Consider the following 20,048-nt stretch of genomic DNA (forward strand, 5'->3'; position numbering starts at 1 on the left):
CATTTCATATTTACCCATTGTTTATTGAAGAATATAGGCTACTGGTAACTTCTAGATGCCTCATGAGCATAGTTTAACTGTCTTACTCCATCAGAACCAAAAATAAGCTGTTTAACACATTTGTAAATAAAGGGAATGTTAAACACTGTAGATTATTATATCATGGATGGTCAGTCCTGTATGCAAAGCTCTGTCCATGAGCTTGAGAGTGGTTACATTTCTCCAGCCCCATCCCTCAGCTGTTTACCAACTCCCGTCATTTATTGTCGTAACATTACGTAAATCGAGTATCTGACCAAATTATGCGAGACTTAAGTTCTGGGTTAACCAAGATGACCAAATCAGTGGCGGGGCGTCTAAAACATTTTCTCAATGGTGCCCATCCAAAACGAGGCAGAGAAAAATACAAAACAGGCAATGTATGGGTAAGTAGTTTAATCGTTCTGATGACTTGGATGAGGGGCAAAGGTGGGCAACATCTAGCGTTCAGTAGAACCTTATTGAATGGGAACCAACTCTAGCTTTCCACATGCAGCTGTGGTATACCCTGAACAACCCACTACTATATATTAATACTTGATAGTGGTAATATCCCAAAACAATGTAGACTGCTTCTCTTTAAACAAGGTAGAAACACAAGTCTGTTTACACATTTATAAAAACAGTCAAAGTAAAACATGATTCAAAATTCACACTTTTAAAACAACCATCTACTACAAAAAAAAGTTAACAAATTGTCCAAAACCATCTTAATGACACTGTAAAGTGATAAATACAGTATAACGGTAAATAGGGATAGCGGGCAAGACAGAGACTAGTAGGTTGCTGGTGTTGCCACGGTGTGTGGTCAATAAAGAAAGTGATGTCAATCGGTTTAATGAATAAGGGGGAGGCATGAACAGAACAGTATACTGACACAGACTTGACAGTGATTAAAGACCTAGAAAAGCTGCACAGATGGACGAAAAATACTACTTGACAGATGTGGGCTTTCACAGGAGCACAGCGCTCACTGGGAGAACAGAGGGGATCTCATATATGCTACAGGTGTCCCTTTCATTTTCCATTATGACTTCCTGTTAAGATTTTAGGTTGAAGATATTACTTTGTCCTAACCTGGATAATTCCAAATAAACAAATTCATGGGACCAGCAAATTCATGTTGGATTCCACAGGATCAGCATTGAAAACATTTTTTATTTTATCCTTTATTTTACCAGGTAAGTTGACTGAGAACACGTTCTCATTTACAGCAACGACCTGGGGAATAGTTACAGGGGAGAGGAGGGGATGAATGAGCCAATTGTAAACTGGGGATTATTAGGTGGCCATGATGATTTTGAGGGCCAGATTGGGAATTTAGCCAGGACACCAGGGTTAACACCCCTACTCTTACGATAAGTGCCATGGGATCTTTAATGACCTCAGAGAGTCAGGACACCCATTTTAACATCCCACCCGAAAGACGGCACCCTACACAGGGCAGTGTCCCCAATCACTGCCCTGGGGCATTGGGATATTTTTTAGACCAGAGGAAAGAGTGCCTCTTACTGGCCCTCCAACACCACTTCCAGCAGCATCTGGTCTCCCATCCAGGGACTGACCAGGACCAACCCTGCTTAGCTTCAGAAGCAAGCCAGCAGTGGTATGCTGCTGGCATGACATGATCAGCGGTCAGGAAATCCAAGTAATAAAATGGCTGTAGATCATTTGAAAAACCTATAAATGAATAAAACAGTTATGCTATATGCTTGCTGAGTAAATTATCTACAATTGTTTTTATTTTTACACTTTCTGTACTGCTTCCAGTCATTTTCGCTCACATTGCTGGTCCCGTGTTCTAGAATGCTTCTGCATTTATGCAAAGAATTATGGGATATTAGAACCCTTTTGTATCTTTAACCTAGTTAAGATTTTATATCCTGTGCAAGCTTTGTTGCCGTAGCTACTTAACCATGACCACGGTCCTCACAAAACGACTCCTTGATGTCCAGCAGCCTAGTAGGAGGAGGAGATGGAGACCGGAGACCATACGCACTCTGCATCTCTTGTTGTGGATCCCTTTCCATGCAACACTGAATTCTAAAAACAAGACAGCAAAGTCGTTGATTCTGAAGCAGTCGATTCTCTTTTTCAAACATATGAGCAACAAAGCAGGAAAACGCAACCATTTAAAAAGGGGTTTTAGTATGGGAGGAGACTGGAGAGTTGCATCAATATGGCAGCTCAAATAGTGTCACTCCTTTAAAATAAGACAATAAGGTATCGAGGATGGGCAAGGTGCTTCAGTCAAAATGTTCCCCGTAGCGAGCAGCCTCTAGAGAATCGTTGAGCGAAACGATCGGGTCATCTTCAGCACGGTCCAGGTACATCAAGGGCTGAGGCTGTAGAGGGGCTGGCAGGGTTGGGTGTCAGGAGAGAGCGGGGGCTAGACAATCCCCCAGACAGTTTTCATTTCAGGATGATGTGGTAGCCGTCGTTCGTCTCGGCTGAGGATTAACAAAAACAGCGCCTATATCATGAAGGGTGATTTTACAAGCGTAGCTACCACAGACACTTCTCCACCCTCCAATATTTGTGGTAAAAGAAAACAACTGGATGGCACTCACCTTTCATTGTATCCAAAACAAAACATACTTCATCCTGGAAGTTTTGAATCATCTGTGAGAAACGAGAGATTCCGTCTTAGAGGCCAATAACGTTGTATACATTAGGACAGCCTTAAGGCAGACTGAGCCAGAGACAAAGGCTGCGTCTAAAATCAGACCCTATTGTGTAGCTCACCCCTTTTGGGACTCTGAGCAAAACTAGGGCACAACATAGGAATAGGGTGCCTTTTCGGACAACACAAAAGGTAGACTAAAGACAGCCTTACCTCGTCACTGACCAGGACATGTATACCAGTGGGTCCCTGTTTAAAGATCTGACTGATCTGTCTGGGTGAGATGTTGAAGAGCTGAGCGATCTTCTCTGTCAGCTCAACTGCTGTCAAGTCCTCCAGGTAGATGGCATGGTACACTGCAGAAGAAAACAGACGTGTACAGGAATACATTATCAATAATTGTCGTAGCACCTTGTCCCCCAATCCATGTGTAAATATTGGACTATAAATAGTGCCTTCCTGTATTAAAACTTATGCTTAAATGTTTATTCTATTCTTCTGCCATTTACTTTATGTTCATATTCTTATATTATTTCTTATTGTTGTTGCATTGTCGAGAAGGAACCTGCAAGTAAGTATTTCGTTGGACGGTGTATACCATGTGTATCCTGTACATACCACTAGTAAAACATGAAACAGTGTGGTATGCCGTAACAAACAGAGAGCTATCATTATGCCATATGATGCTTTGCACCGCCATCAGCAAGTAGGTAAGCATGCGTTATGAATGCTTTATACACTGAGTATACAAAACATTAAGAACACCTGCTCTTTCCATGACAGACTAACCAGGTGAATCCAGGCGAAAGCTATGATCCCTTATTGATGTACACTTCAAAAATCAGTGTAGATGAAGGGGAGAAGACAGGTTAAAGAAGGATTTTTAAGCCTTGAGACATGGATGTTGTATGTGTACCATTCAGAGGGTGAATGGGCAAGACAAAAGATTTAAGTGCCTTTGAACGGGGTACAGTAGTAGGTGCCAGGCACACCAATTTGTGTCAAGAACTGCAACATTGCTGGGTTTTTCACGCTCAGTTTCCCATGTGGGTATCAAGTAAGGTCTACCCCCCCAAAGGACATCCAGCCAACTTGACAACTGTGGGAAGCATTGGAGTCAACATAGGCCAGCATCCCTGTGGAACACTTTCGATACCTATGCCCTGACGAATTGAGGCTGTTCTAAAGGCAAAGGGGGGGGGTGCAACTCAATATTAAGGTGTTCTTAATATTTGGTATATTCAGAGTAGAACACAGAACACATACCGAAAAAAGTGCTGCTAGCTGCGTCTCCGTTCTCGTGTTTCTGCTGCTGTTCCCGAGCCTGCTGGGATTCCTGGCACACATACACCGTCAGCCTGGGACGTACCACCCTGCACACACACCGAAATAAGCTGACAAACTTCTCACTTTAAAAAAAATTGTGATAAAATTCAATAGGCATTTGAATGCTGCAATATGGAAGTAGTGATAAGAAAGAAGACTAACCGTCCTTTCAACGCGTTGAAGAGCCTAATACCATCTGCTGGCCCACATATCTGAATGACATCTTCCCTGGTCAGCTTCAACAGATCAGCTCCTGGAACAAATCAGCCTACTTTTAGACTGACTTCCACAACATGACAATGTTGAGAATATAAATTCACTGCAATATATATATATATGTGTTGAGAATATATATATACCTTCTTACCTGAGAAATTAGTGAAGAGCCGACAGAACGGTGAAAAGCGGTTTCTATGGAGCCACTGCTGTGCATCCTGTGGTGTTGCCGTGGGTAACAGGTTCTGTTTGTTCCAAAAGAGAGACAGGTGGAGCAAACGCAATCCAAATGTTAATTCACTTCTGGATTGTACACTTTTAAAAACAATCAATTCCACTGTAAGGTCAGATGTATACAGCCAGGTATGAGCAGTTTATCTGAGCTAACCCATCCCAGAACATGTTACATGGAGGAATACAGACCCATTACAATGTCAGAGTAGATTCAAATTGTGTTCTAAGAGGTTTACAGTACACACAAAAATTACCGTAGACCACGGTAGCAGTCATCCACATCTGCACACATAAATAAATAGTTATGGTCTTGGTTGTTCTACACACACGCAAACATTTATGCTGGGAGCCTGGTCAGAGAAGACATGCAATGTACAAGTAACTGCCAAAATACAGGAAACGTGAGTAAATGAAGGATAGAAAGTATATTGAAAGCAGATGCTTCCACACAGGTGTGGCTGAGTTAATTATGCAATTAACATCCCATCATGCTTAGGGTGATGTATAAAAAATGCCCAGATGTCCATTATTTTGGCTACCATGTCTAGAAGAGATCTCACTTTGAAAGAGGTGTCTCAAAGGAACATAAGGGGTTTAAAGGGTGTGTGTGTCTCAGTTCACCAGATCTCAACCCAATTGAACACTTATAAGAGATTCAGGAGCGGTGCCCGAGACAGCGTTTTCCAGCACCATCAACGAAACATGATGAAAGTTCCCTCCAATAGAGTTCCAGACACTTGTAGAAACTATGCCAAGCTGCATTGAAGCTGTTCTGGCACGTGGTGGCCTAGCGGCCTATTCAGACACTGTTCCTTCATTTTGACAGTTACCTGTATCTCACTTTTGCTTTGAAAGCCCAAAAAATGACATTCAAACTAGAAACCATCAAATAAATTCATATATACCTGATGGATACTTTCACCGTCTCTTGTAAGTAGATGGGATGGCAACTGTAAAGCAGAATGTCTCAATTTTAAAATTGTATCGTCATATTTCAAAACCTCCCCAATCCCCCAAAAACTTTGCTCATGTATTTCTGTCTATAAATGGGGGTAAAACACAAGGAGTGATATTTTGCAAACAGCAACGTTGCCAAAATACAGTGTATTCAGAAAGTATTCAGACCCCTTAACGTTTATGTTACAGCTTTACTCTAAAAGAAAATCACACACAATACCCCACAACGACAAAGTGAAAAACTGGTTTTTAGAAATGTTTGCAAATTTAAAAGCAAAACTGAAATACCTTATTTACATAGAGTACCAGTCAAAATTTGACACACCTCATTCCAGTGTTTCTTTATTTGTACTATTTTCTATATTATAGAATAGTGAATACATCAAAACTATGAAATAACATATATGGAATCATGTAATAACCAAAAACAAAGTGTTAAACAAATCAAAATATGTTTTATATTTGAGATTCTTCAAAGTAGCCACCGTTTGCACACTCTTGGCATTATTTCAACCAGCTTCACCTGGAATGCTTTACCAACAGTCTTGAAGGAGTTCCCACATATTGTGTGTAGATTGTTGAGGGATTTTTCTTTTTTTAATAAGGCTGTAACGTAACAAAATGTGGAAAAAGTGAAGGGGTCTGAATACTTTCCAAATGCACTTTACATCCTATTGCTATATACACACACTCAGCGTTTGAAATGCAATGGTTACATGACTATTACGTACATCATGTAGAAGCATTGTAATAAATGCTGGTACAAGTAATGGGAGTATTACAGCAGGCTGGTTCCAGATCTGTTTGTGCTCTGGCCAACTCTATTGCCAATGATTGGCATGACAATGAGTGACAAGGAGGTTGCATGATGGCACAAACAGACTGGCACTCAGGCAAATATTAGTGTCATTCGACACAAACTGCACCTTTTTTTTCATGTAAAAAATTCAAGCAGGCCTTTGGGAGAGTTAAGACAGATGTTGCTGCCTACAAATGATTAAACTACCCAAAACAACTGGATACACACTTATCATTATCAGACGGCAAGTAATAGGGTTAATAAGTGCAATCAATCGTTTAAAGATATATTATTAGTGAATATTGCACATTCTGTTTGAGTCGGTCTAAACCGTGAAGTCTGCATCTTAAATCAGAGTCAGACGTTTAGAAAAGGTTGGAAACTTACAATTGTATCAGTCAGACAGCTTTCAATCTATATTGGATAATAATGCAGGAGAAAGAAGGGAGAAAAGGTGTACACACCCTTTATAAAACTGAACTGACAGGTGCACGGACATGGCTATCTAGGCTCATTTCAAGGTCTGTTTCCATCCATCAACCATATTAAATCATTGGGGATGCACGTGATACAACAGATTCTTTATGGAGGACAGTCTACTACAGTAGTTAAATGGTTGCTTTGATGGACCCAAAAACAAAGGGCATGTTTTACCCATGTATTAATAACTGGCTTGGTTCTATGTATCCATAAATGGGAAAACAGAGGGAGTCACAAGAGAAGAACAATTCAATATAAGCACTGCACTAATTCAATGTTCGCACAAATTAATAAAACTGTTGAAAGCAAAGGGACGTATCCACATTTTAGTTTTTTTTCATTACATTTCTCATTCTGCAGGTTCTTATAAAATTAGTCAGGTATTCTAAACCTGATATTTATCAATGCATAGCCATTGCTTTTCCCAACTGTTGCAAATCATTTCCAGACAGAAAACCATTTCAGCAAAGTACAAAACAGTTTTGACATATTCATTATTCATTATTTTTGTAAATATATTCGACTACATGCAAATGTGATCAATGGAGAAAGGGTAAAAAAAAATGACATCTATCATGTGAAAACAAGATGTAAAGTCGTGCTGCTTTGAAAATAAAATAACGTACTGATTGCAAAGTTACATAGCCAGTCTCCTCAGCCGTCATTCTTACACTTCAGTTTAAATAGCCCACTACTGACAATTTCCTACAGTATTTCACTAGTGCTGCTGCCAAAAGCAAAAGGCAAAATGTGAACTTAAAGCATGACCACAATGTGCCAACTTCAGTTATGTGAAAAAAGCTGGACTTTAAACATGTAGATGTGGGGGTTGGTGACATGGGAAGGGATGGTGCAGGAGACTGTGACCCATAGGTGGGTTTTGGACACACAAAGGGAAGGGACACAGGCACTTACATCTGCTACCTGATCAACTAGCTCTGGCTGGTGACTGGGGGATCCATTGCTGGGAGGGACAGAGAAAAGGAACATGAAAAGGTTGAGATGTACATTCTGGGAATAGAAGGAAAATAGACAGACATTCCCAAAGAACAGAGGTATTAGACATTACATTGCATCCCCACATAATCTTTTATAAATGTACATATCAAACAAAATAAACAATTTGTAACGCAAGCAGTGTGGTTCAGTGCAGGCTGCATGTTTATGTCCTGATACCTACCCCTCTGCCACTGGAAAACTGTTGTGTGAGCTGTTGAAGCCAGGCGATGGAGAGTTATTTACATAGGTGACCTCTGGCCAGGGAGAGCACTGCAAGAGAACATTTCTGTTATTCTAGTAGGGAGGGACCTAGGCTCTTTACATAATCCAGCATTCCAGATGCAAGTTATTACTTCATGAAGAAAACCTGTGTACAGAATTTCTATGCATTATGATATTACTGACACAAATAATTAAAAGGATGCATCATTTTGCTCATGTTTCTTCATTCCTTAGACTTCATACTGACTGCTACCACATCTTCCTCTCCATATCCAACATTTTCCTCCATCCCATTCACTCAATACACTGACTCTAACCTCTGTTAGGATGGTGGTTTCATACGAGGGCTGGTATTTCTCCTTCTCCTGAGGCGCCCTCTTTTCCATCTTCTCTCGGTCTGTCTTCTGCTTCCTGTCTGCACCTTTAGGCTGCCACAGGTGAGGTAAAGTTGTTTATAATGGACAGTACCGTGATCAGGATCAAATGACACTTTATGGCAACAGTAAATGTCTTTGGTCAGACTTTCTTCTCACCTTGAAGACTTTGACCTGACAGCTGGCAGAATGCAAGTGCTCTGTATACTCTTCGCCATCATTCTCTTTGAAAGTGTCGATCTGGATGCGGAAAGGCACGCCCTTCTCTCCCCCGTGCTTCCGCATAGTGAACTCTGTGCTGATGCAGTGAACCTAAAACAAGGAATCAGCATGCCTATTTGAAAACAGAAGGATTTAGCTAAAGTTGTCATATTAGGACAAAACTATTAGTTTAATTCAGTACAAACATGGTGAGAGCTCTATTTGGCTTGAAAACCCATTTGTTTCCACTCCATTCAGATAGTCTTGGACTGACGTTAGAAGATAAGCTAGGACCAGCATTATGAAAACAACCATGTGGTTGTGTTTATCATGCTACCTGGATAAAAACCGAGGTTCTTTTTGAAGGGTCCCACAGGAACTCCACAGTGTTAAGCTGAGTAGGGTTAGCCCTGGGATCGACCATGCCAACTGACATGGGGATATCTACAATGGAGCAACACGAGACAAGTTATCAGAAGGATTGTGTGAGCACTCAGTCTTTATGTTATACAGCCTGTTGTCAACCATCATTTATTTCACTGAAGAAACAACTCAGTGTTATTTGAAACCATGTCAGTGCCACAGCAGCTAAAGTCTTAAAAGCAGCACCCTCCTATCCTTCTTCACCCAGAGTAGGCCACCACCCATGACGGACAGACAGCTTACCCAGGTCGAGGATGCGGTCTCCAGGCCTGTTCCAGCGCCAGCCCTCCAGCTGCTGGTGCTCTGTGTACTGAAGACGCCGGTCATGGAAGACCACGCGGATGATGCTCTGTGGGCACACAGAAAACGGCACTGAGGAACTAGGAAGTACCTACATGACTGATAGACCACATGGGACATTCTCATTGGAACAGACCCATGCAATCACTTACTCACGACTCAGGGTTCTTGTTCATCTTACCTTCACCATTTTGCCAGTGATTTCTGGGAGTTCACCCAATTTCCGATTGTCAAGCATTCGAATTTCATAAGACTGTCCTGAAATCGAAACAGAATCTTTAGATAGATGGAACACACACAGTGCCTTCAGAAAGTATTCACACCCCTTGACATCCCACATTTTGTTGTTTTACAGCTTAAAATTGATTCAATTTAGATTTTTTTGTCACTGGCCTACACACAATATCACATAAATGTCAAAGTGGAATTATGTTTAGAAATTTTTACAATTGTTTTTAAGTGAAAAGCTGAAATGTCCTGAGTAAATAAGTAATCAGCCCCTTTGTTATGGCAAGCCTAAATATGTTCCGGAGTAGAAATGTGCCTAACAAGTCACATAAGTTGCATTGACTCACTCTGTGTGCAATAAGTGTTTAACAGGATTTTCATGACTACCTCATCTCTGTACCCCATACATACAGATAATTGTAAGGTCTCTCAGTCGAGCAGTGAATTTCAAACACAGATTCAACAACAAAGACCAGGGAGATTTTCCAATGCCTCGCAAAGGGCACCTATTGGTAAAAAAAAGGAAAAAAGCAAACATTGAATATCCCTTTGAGCATGGTGAAGTTACACCATCCAAAGTGTATCGACATACCCAGTAACTACAAGGACACAGGCGTCCTTCCTAACTCCGTTCCCAGAGAGGAAGGAAACCGTGCAGGGATTTCACCATGAGACCAATGAGGCCTTTGAAGCAGTTACAGGGTTTTAATGGCTGTGATAGGAGAAAACTGAGGATGGATCAACATTGTAGTTACTCCACAATACTAAACGACAGAGTGAAAAGTAGACTGTACAGAATAAAAACATATTTGCAAAAAGGCACGAAAGTAAAACTGCAAACAATGTCAAAATTAACTTTGTCCTGAGAATCCAACATATCACTGAGTACCACTCTTTATATTTTCAAGCATGTGGCTGCATCATGTTATGGGTATGCTTGTCATCAGCAAAGACTAGGGACTTTTTTAGGATAAAAATAAACAAAATAGAGCTAAGCACAGGGAAAATCCTAGCTGACTGCTCTCCAACACACTGGGAGACAAATTCACCTTTCAGCAGGACAATAACCTAAAACACATGGGTTTCTTACGAGACAATATGGAATGTTCCTGAGTAGCCTAGTTACGGTTTTGACTTAAATTGGCAAGACTTAAATGGCTGTCAAGCAATGATTAACAACCAACTTCAGAGCTTGAAGAATTTTTAAAATAATAAATGTGCAAATATTGTACAATGCAGGTGTGCAAAGCTCTAAGCAACTTACTCACAAAGACTACCAGCTGTAATCGCCGCCATAGGTGATTATAACATGTATTGACTTAAGGGGTGTGAACACTTACGTAAATGTGAAATTTCTGTATATAAGTTTCAATAAATTTGCAAACATTTCTAAAAACATGTATTCACTTTGGCATTATGGGGTATTGTGTGTCTGTGTAGATGGGTTAGGGGAAAAAATACATTCAATAAAAAAAAAATCAGGCTGTTACAACAAAATGTAGAATAAGTCAAGGGATATGACAACTTTGAGGGCACTGAGTGTATGTTTAACCTCTTGAGAATACAGGGTGTAATATTTTCGCATTAGCATAATTTGCTCTACAGATTAAACTGCCTCTTATTCAATCATTGCTCTTACTATATGCATATGAATCATACCATTGGAAAGAAGACAATCTCTAGTTTCTAAATCCGTTTCAATTTTGTCTCTGAGTGATACAGAAGTCATTTCACAGCACTTTCCATGACCAAGAACATAAAATCAAGATGTTTTGTGCTGGCTTCAAAGCTCTGCCTATATATGGTCATGCCTCCTATGACCCGAAACACAACTCACTGGCCTTCCTCTGGGTGTCTAGAGGACGTCAGAGGAAAAATTTCTTGTCTATCTGGGACTGACGTGAAATGAGAGCAAAATCTTTGGCATGACCGACAACTTCCGGTTCTCGATTGGATGGAATTTGAGCTACGTTTTTCTTGTGTTGTGCGGCCATTATTATCTCCGTGTCGAAGTTTGTTTGATACATGTGACCAGATCATCGTAATGTATGTTTTTTCAATATAGTTTAATCAGATTATTTGATTTTTTTAGGGAGTTTTGCGGTGTTCAGTTGTTAGATTTTAGTATCGTTTGAGAAATACGTGCCACTCGACCGGTACCTGTGCTAAATGGAGTGAGAAAGGAACATTTCTGAACGGAACCAACGACTCATCTTGACAAAGGACACTTTGATCAACATTCTGATGAAAGATCAGCCATAGTAAGACCCAATTTACGATTTTATATCATATCTGTTGTGCATGTGAACTGGACGTGGGCGCCTAGCCGAATCTGCCTGGTAAAAATATCGTGTCCTCCGCTAACGTGGTTAGCTAATAGATTTACATATTCTGTCTTCCCTGTAAAACATTTTAAAAATCTGAAATGGTGGCTTTATTCACAAGACCTGTATCTTTCATCTGGTGTCTTGGACTTGTGATTTAATGATATTTAGATGCTACAAGTTACTTGTGACGCTATGCTAGCTGTGCTAATCAGTGGGGTGAGTTGGGGGGTGCTACCGGATCAGGGTTGCTGACTCGTGAGAAGTTAAGAAAGAGATATTTATTTATTTATTTATATAAAAACACAAAGTCCATATTATTATTTATTTAGGCTGCAATTTCCGAGCCTGGTAACTCTAATGAACTTGTCCTATGCATCAGTGGTAACTCTTCGATTATAATCACAGCCGTATATATTCCCCCCCAAGCAGACACATCGATGGCCCTGAACGAACTTTATTTGACTCTATGTAAACTGGAAAGCACATATCCTGAGGCTGCATTCATTGTAGCTGGGGATTTTAACAAGGCTAATCTGAAAACAAGACTCCCTAAATTCTATCAGCATATCGATTGCGCAACCAGGGCTGGTAAAACCCTGGATCATTGTTATTCTAACTTCCGCGACGCATATAAGGCCCTCCCCCGCTCTCCTTTCGGAAAAGCTGACCACGACTCCATTTTGTTGCTTCCAGCCTACAGACAGACACTAAAACAAGAAGCTCCCGCGCTCAGGTCTGTTCAACGCTGGTCCGACCAATCTGATTCCACGCTTCAAGACTGCTTCGATCACGTGGATTGGGATATGTTCCGCATTGCGTCCAACAACAACATTGACGAATACGCTGATTCGGTGATCGAGTTCATTAGAAAGTGCATTGGCGATGTCGTACCCACAACAACTATTAAAACATTCCCAAACCAGAAACCGTGGATTAATGGCAGCATTCGCGCAAAACTGAAAGCGCGAACCACTGCTTTTAACCAGGGCAAGGTGACCGGAAACATGACCGAATACAAACAGTGTAGCTATTCCCTCCGCAAGGCAATCAAACAAGCTAAGCCCAGACGACATCCCCAGCCGCGTCCTCAGAGCATGCGCAGACCAGCTGGCTGGTGTGTTTACAGACATATTCAATCAATTCTTATCCCAGTCTGCTGTTCCCACATGCTTCAAGTGGGCCACCATTGTTCCTGTTCCCAAGAAAGCTAAGGTAACTGAGCTAAACGACTACCGCCCCGTAGCACTCACTTCCGTCATCATGAAGTGCTTTGAGAGACTAGTCAAGGACCATATCACCTCCACCCTACCTGACACCCTAGACCCACTCCAATTTGCTTACCGCCCCAATAGATCCACAGACGACGCAATCGCAACCACACTGCCCTAACCCATCTGCACAAGAGGAATACCTATGTGAGAATGCTGTTCATCGACTACAGCTCAGCATTTAACACCATAGTACCCTCCAAACTCGTCATCAAGCTCGAGACCCTGGGTCTCGACGCCGCCCTGTGCAACTGGGTCCTGGACTTCCTGACGGGCCGCCCCCAGGTGGTGAGGGTAGGTAACAACATCTCCACCCCGCTGATCCTCAACACTGGGGCCCCACAAGGGTGCGTTATGAGCCCTCTCCTGTACTCCCTGTTCACCCACGACTGCGTGGCCATGCACGCCTCCAACTCAATCATCAAGTATGCGGACGACACTACAGTGGTAGGCTTGATTACCAACAACGACGAGACGGCCTACAGGGAGGAGGTGAGGGACCTCGGAGTGTGGTGTCAGGAAATAACCTCACACTCAACGTCAACAAAACAAAGGAGATGATTGTGGACTTCAGGAAACAGCAGAGGGAGCACCCCCCTATCCACATCGACGGGACAGTAGTGGAGAGGGTAGTAAGTTTTAAGTTCCTCGGCGTACACATCACGGACAAACTGAATTGGTCCACCCACACAGACAGCGTTGTGAAGAGGCGCTGCTGCGCCTTCTTCAACCTCAGGAGGCTGAAGAAATTTGTCTTGTCACCAAAAGCACTCACAAACTTCTACAGATGCACAATCGAGAGCATCCTGTCGGGCTGTATCACCGCCTGGTATGGCAACTGCTCCGCCCACAACCGTAAGGCTCTCCAGAGGGTAGTGAGGTCTGCACAACGCATCACTGGGGGCAAACTACCTGCCCTCCAGGACACCTACACCACCCGATGTCACAGGAAGGCCATAAAGATCATCAAGGACAACAACCACCCAAGCCACTGCCTGTTCACCCCGCTATCATCCAGAAGGCGAGGTCAGTACAGGTGCATCAAAGCAGGGACCGAGACTGAAAAACAGCTTCTATCTCAAGGCCACAGACTGTTAAACAGCCACCACTAACATCGAGTGGCTGCTGCCAACATACTGACTCAACTCCAGCTCACTTTAATAATGGAATTGATGGAAATTGATCAAAAATGTATCACTAGCCACTTTAAACAATGCCACTTAATATAATGTTTACATACCCTACATTACTCATCTCATATGTATATGTATATACGGTACTCTATATCATCTACTGCATCTTGCCATCTTTATGTAATACATGTATCACTAGCCACTTTAAACTATGCACTTTTATGTTTACATACACTACATTACTCATCTCATATGTATATACTGTGCTCGATACCATCTACTGCATTTTGCCTATGCCGTTCTGTACCATCACTCGTTCATATATCTTTATGTACATATTCTTTATCCCTTTACACATGTGTGTATAAGGTAGTAGTTGTGGAATTGTTAGGTTAGATTACTCGTTGGTTAGTACTGCATTGTCGGAACTGGAAGCACAAGCATTTCGCTACACTCGCATTAACATCTGCTAACCATCTGTATGTGACAAATTTGATTTGGCACTTCCTTTCCTTTGGAGGTCCTAATGAGAGCCAGTTTCATCATAGCGTTTGATGGTTTTTGCAACTTCACTTGAAGAAAATTCTTGAAATTTTACACATTGACTGACATGTCTTAAAGTAATGATGGACTGACGTTTCTCTTTGCTCATTTGAGCTGTTCTTGCCATAATATAGACTTGGTCTCTTACCAAGTAGGGCTATCTTCTGAATACCACCCCTACCTTGTCACAAGACAACTGATTAGCCCAAACGCATTAAGAAGGAAAGAAATTTCACAAATAAACAAGGCACACCTGTTAATTGAAATGCATTGCAGGTGACGACCTCATGGAGCTAGTTGAGATAATGCCAAGAGTGTGCAAAGCTGTCATCAAGGCAAAGAGTGGCTACTTCGAAGACTATCAAATATATACTTCAGACTGGAGCGAAGGTTCACCTTCCAACAGGACAAAGACCCCAAGTACACAACCAAAACAATGCAGGAGTGCCTTCGGGACAAGTCTCTGAATGTCGGCCTCCCGAGTGGCGCAGTGGTCTAAGGCAAAGCCTCGCAGTGCTAGCTAGCTGTGTCACTAGAGATCCTGGTTCGAGTCCAGGCTCTGTCGCAGCCGGGAGACCCATGTGGCGGCGCACACTTGGCCCAGCGTCATCCGGGTTAGGGGAGGGTTTGGCCGGGGTTTGTCCCATCACACTTTAGCAACTCCTGGGGCGGGCCGGGCGCAGTGCACGCTGACAGTCGCCAGGAGTACGGTGTTTCCTCCAACACATTGGTGCGGCTGGCTTCCAGGTTAAGCAGGCATTGTGTACAAGAAGCAGTGCAGCTTGGCTGGCTTGTGTTTCAGAGGTCGCACGGAACTCGACCTTCGCCACTCCCGAGTCCGTTGCAGCGAAGGGACAAGACTGAAACTACCAATTGGATACCACGAAATTGGGGAGAGAAAGTGGTAATAAATAAATAAATAGTCTGAATGTCCTTGAGTGGCCCAGCCAGAGCCCGGACTTGAACACGATCGGTCATCTCTGGTGAGACCTGAAAATAGCTGTGCAGCGACGCTCCGTATCCAACCTGACAGAACTTGAGAGGATCTGCAAAGAAGAATGGGAGAAACTCTCCAAATACAGGTGTGTCAAGCTTGTAGCGTCATACCCAAGAAGACTCTGGGCTGTAATCACTGCCAAAGGTGCTTCAACAAAGTAAAGGGTCTGAATACTTATGTAGATGTGATATTTCAGTAGTTTTTTTTTTATACATTTGCAAAAACTTATAAAAACCTGTTTTTGCTTTTTCATTGTGGGGTATTGTGTGTAGAATTTAAATCAATTTTAAAATGAGGCTGTAAAGTAACAAAATGTGGAAAAAGTCAAGGGGTCTGAGTACTTTACAAATGCACTGTGTAAGTATGTATGTATGTATGTACACACACACAAAATCTGGCTATTACTTTCAAATTGGCATCAAATTCAAAAGAAAAGCATGTAATGTAAAACAGAGATGCTAACCTTGGTTGAGGTAGGTAAGTGTTTCATCGTGCAGTTTGATAGCAGGCGAGGTCGCTGCACACAGAACATACTGGAAAGGAAGAATCTTGTTCTCACTGTCAGGCGGCAGGTTAGACTCCTCCTGCTTAAAGATGGGGAGGGCCAGCACGTCGCTGGAGAAAGAACCACAAGACAACATGGTCAATGAACTGGCAAGCCAAGGTCTTTTACAAGCACATGACATTGGCATAGTATCAAGAACTGTCTGAAACAACAACTCAACAGAACTTGTACCTCCAGAATACGAGAGACTGAAAAGGTAAGCTCAACTCTTACAAAAGTTTTCCAAATTAAAAACGTGAGGAAATTCTGTTACCCACCCAATAAATGTAAATGAAATTACTATTACTAGAAGCCACTGGAAAAGAACAAGTGATTTATAACAAACTTTCTTCACAGTTCATTAGTTACGATAGTAAAAACTTGTGCAATCAACTACCTTGGTATGCAGCCTAGGTATCTCATCCTCCCTCTCAACATAAGAATTATACTGACAATGAGGCACTTTAGTATCATGTAACAGAACACTTACAATACTAACAAAAGAGCAGTCAGAAAGAGAGGGATGTATCCCTTACACACAAACTGTTCCTGACACAGTAAAAATCCCAATTCTGACAGATTAAGGCCTCTTTTCTGGCATAAGAACGATCCTCAAGAGAGTACTGATGGAAGGTTAGGCCTATGCTAGCCCAATAATGGACTAAAGGAGCCTAACGTTACACCTTATAGTCCAAGGACCTTACATGTTCAGTTTAGAGGCAAATTGGTTCTGGCAGGCAAATTCTCCATCTAAACGTGAATCGAAGCTCAATTGCAGTACGGTTCTAGAAACACGTTAAAATATATATTTAACTAGGCAAGTCAGTTAAGAACAAATTCTTATTTACAATGACGACCTACCCCGGCCAAACCTGGACAACGCTTGGCCAATTGTGCGACGCCCTTTGGGACTCCCAATCACGACCAGATGTGATACAGCCTGGATTCGAACCAGGGACTGTAGTAACGCCTCTTGCACTGATATGTAGTGCCTTAGAGCGCTGTGCCACTCGGGAGTGCAACATGAAGCCCTTTACTTACATATCACATCAAAATAATTTACACTTACTGTACACTGTTTTAAACACTGTTACCGACAGTATGTTCCCGTGACATCATGTTCATGGTGTCCATCTTCTGTTTACACAAAGGTGTGTTGTAATTTTTTTTATTATTATTCTTATTTCTCCCTGATATGAAAAATACATTCCTTATGTTTCCAAAACAGTCCCGCAAGCAATGCGTGTTAATGTTTAGAGCAGCGTTGCAGCTCTTAATAAAACTCCCCCGGCCAGAAGATACTCTGTAGTTAGCGTCTATGAATGAGCTAACTCGTGAATTACTGGCAAAAAAAAAGCTTTTTCTGTAAAATCACTATAAAATGGGTGTGTGATGTGTTTAACAAAACAAACTAATTTTGACATACACACCACCAAAAACATAAGTATTTTGAGAAGCTGTCCTATCCACCAACACAAATAGTAAGCGAACAGTAAACTATAGCTTGGGAGAGACAATTTAGCAACATTGAGAATAGGATACATTCTAAATGCATTCCATTCTAGAATGGAATATACTGAAAGTAAATAGTAGCCTAGATTTAGAGGGCCGTTTCCACTTGAGGTATGCGTTCCATAACAAACTACTTTACAGCTTCACTATTCATAGGTTCTTTGGCCGACGCTCTCTCTGAACTGAAAACACACACTCCTAACATTTAAAACAGCACCATGCAAAAGGACAAATTACTAGAGAGCGACGGCCACCAACTCATTATAGGCTAACTGATACAGATGATAGGGCCTACTCTTGAATAGTTAAAACAGTATATATTTTTTTCACTGACAGATACTGATTTTCTATGTAAAAGTACAAAGTCTTGACATTAACATTTCAATAGATGAAATTATTATTCAATTATGATTCATACCTCATACTGTACGCCCCAGCTCCAAGCTCTTGTCCAATGCCAGAAAGACTGGCATCAAAGTCGTGGACCAGACCTGATTCAATCACCTCATCAGTGAGTGGCAACTTCAGAGCCCAAGCCATGACGACGCGTGGATCTGATTGCAGTCGAACTTGTCTCAAATTCTCGATCCCTGGTCACAAAATTCCAAACTGCAAATTTCTTACAGCCTGATAGATGTCTTTTGCTACCAAACTGGAAGAGAAATGCCATGAAACATACACAGTTCAGTACCAGTGTAAAGACTATTGGTTTAATATAGGCCTAGCAAACGAATTGACAAGAAATTCCAGATTGTATGGACCACAAAATGTCATCACACAGCTGGCAGGTATTGCAGTATCCCACATTAAAGATATTTAAGCTAGAATGACTGGTAAGTTAAATGCTGTGTGTAGTAACTAGCGAATGTACAAAATGAAAAGCTTTGCTATATGGCATAATGTTACTATGCTAACGTTAACTACTTGCTAACTCACTAATGTAACGTAAATAACGTTACCTGGGGAACTTCAATGATTGTGGATGAATGTTTTAACGTTACCTTGCTAACGTTACAACTCAACGTGGTTTGTTGTGTTAATATGAAGTTAAATTATGATAGCACTTCTAGCTAGTACGTAAATAGCTATCGAACTTACCTTTGAAACCAAGTAAGTTGACTAGCTAACCCTGTGACCATTGCATGCCATGTTGCTCCCGCGTTCTCTCCATATTGAGATAGTTAGCTAACGTTGGTTATCTCCAACATGCGCTACTACTCTTCAGGGAAACGATGATGCGAACACTGATTATTTGAATATAACGAAACGAGAACTAATTGAGTTGTATATGGTAGTTAATTAAATCTCCATTAATCGCTATACAAACCTAATAATAAGTTTGTTTATCTACTCGGCTAGAAAGCTTATTCTTCTTCTATGATATCATGGCGGTCCGCAAACAAACATTTAAGGTGCATGCCGCCACCTACTGTGCTGGTCTGCCTAATTCTATACTACTAAGATTTTTTTTAAATAATAAATAAAATAATACAAAATATAATAATAATAATGAATCCCGACTAACTTCTACCCCCCCCCCCCCCCCCCATTTTTTAAATAATAAATTAAACCCCTTCCAAGCCCCCCAACCCATTCAACTTTATCTATACTGAACAAAATTATAAACGCAACATGCAACAATTTCAATGATTTTACTGAGTTACAGTTCTTATAAGGAAATCAGTCAATTTAAATGAATTCATTAGGCCCTGGATGGGCCTGGGAGGGCATAGGCTCACCCACTTGGGGGCCAGGCCCACCAACTGGGGAGCCAGGCCCAGCCAGTCAGGGTGAGTTTTTCCCCTGAAAAGAGCTTTATTACAGACAGAAATACTCTTCAGTTTTATCAGCTGTCGGGTGGCTGGTCTGAGACCATCCCGCAGGCGAAGAAGCCGGATATGGAGGTCCTGGGCTGGCGTGGTTACTCGTGGTCTGCGGTTGTGAGGCCGGTTGGAGGTACAGCCAAATTCTCTAAAATGACGTTGGTGGCAGCTTATGGTAGAGAAATTAACATTAAATTCTCTGCCAACTGCTCTGCATGCTATTTGCACACTCCCTCAACATGAGACATCTGTGGCAGTGTTGTGTGACAAAACTGCACATTTTAGTGGCCTTTTATTATCCCCAGCACAAGGTGCACCTATGTAATTATCATGCCCCTTTTTGTATCAACTTCTTGATATGCCACACCTGTCAGTCAGGTGGATGGATTACCTTGGCAAAGGAGAAACGCTCACTCACAGGGATATAAACAAATTTGTGCAAAAATTTGAGAGAAATAAGCTTTTTGTGCATATGGAACA

The 20,048-nt window shown here is 41.7% G+C and overlaps 1 protein-coding gene across 2 annotated transcripts; it reads right to left on the bottom strand.

The window, feature by feature from the left end:
- Nucleotides 1-420: 420 nt before the first annotated feature.
- LOC139542388 (transcription factor CP2) lies at nt 421-19,149 on the bottom strand. 2 transcript variants are annotated; one of them, XM_071347768.1, is made up of 18 exons: nt 18,844-19,149; nt 18,164-18,397; nt 16,153-16,304; nt 9,375-9,451; nt 9,137-9,242; nt 8,808-8,914; nt 8,429-8,581; nt 8,213-8,323; nt 7,855-7,943; nt 7,590-7,638; nt 6,582-6,608; nt 5,344-5,388; nt 4,356-4,449; nt 4,151-4,241; nt 3,929-4,035; nt 2,876-3,018; nt 2,610-2,661; nt 421-2,489 (listed from the first exon to the last, which is right to left on the bottom strand). In XM_071347768.1, the coding sequence occupies exons 2-18, from the start codon at nt 18,283-18,285 to the stop codon at nt 2,452-2,454; spliced, it is 1,563 nt and encodes a 520-aa protein (XP_071203869.1). In that variant the 5' UTR covers nt 18,286-18,397; nt 18,844-19,149; the 3' UTR covers nt 421-2,451. The 2 variants fall into 2 exon arrangements, with proteins under 2 accessions (XP_071203869.1, XP_071203870.1); XM_071347769.1 differs by lacking the exon at nt 6,582-6,608.
- Between the last annotated feature and the right edge of the window lie 899 nt (nt 19,150-20,048).

This window comes from Salvelinus alpinus, chromosome 17, assembly GCF_045679555.1.
Source record: "Salvelinus alpinus chromosome 17, SLU_Salpinus.1, whole genome shotgun sequence".
Classification (NCBI taxonomy): Eukaryota; Metazoa; Chordata; class Actinopteri; order Salmoniformes; family Salmonidae; genus Salvelinus; species Salvelinus alpinus.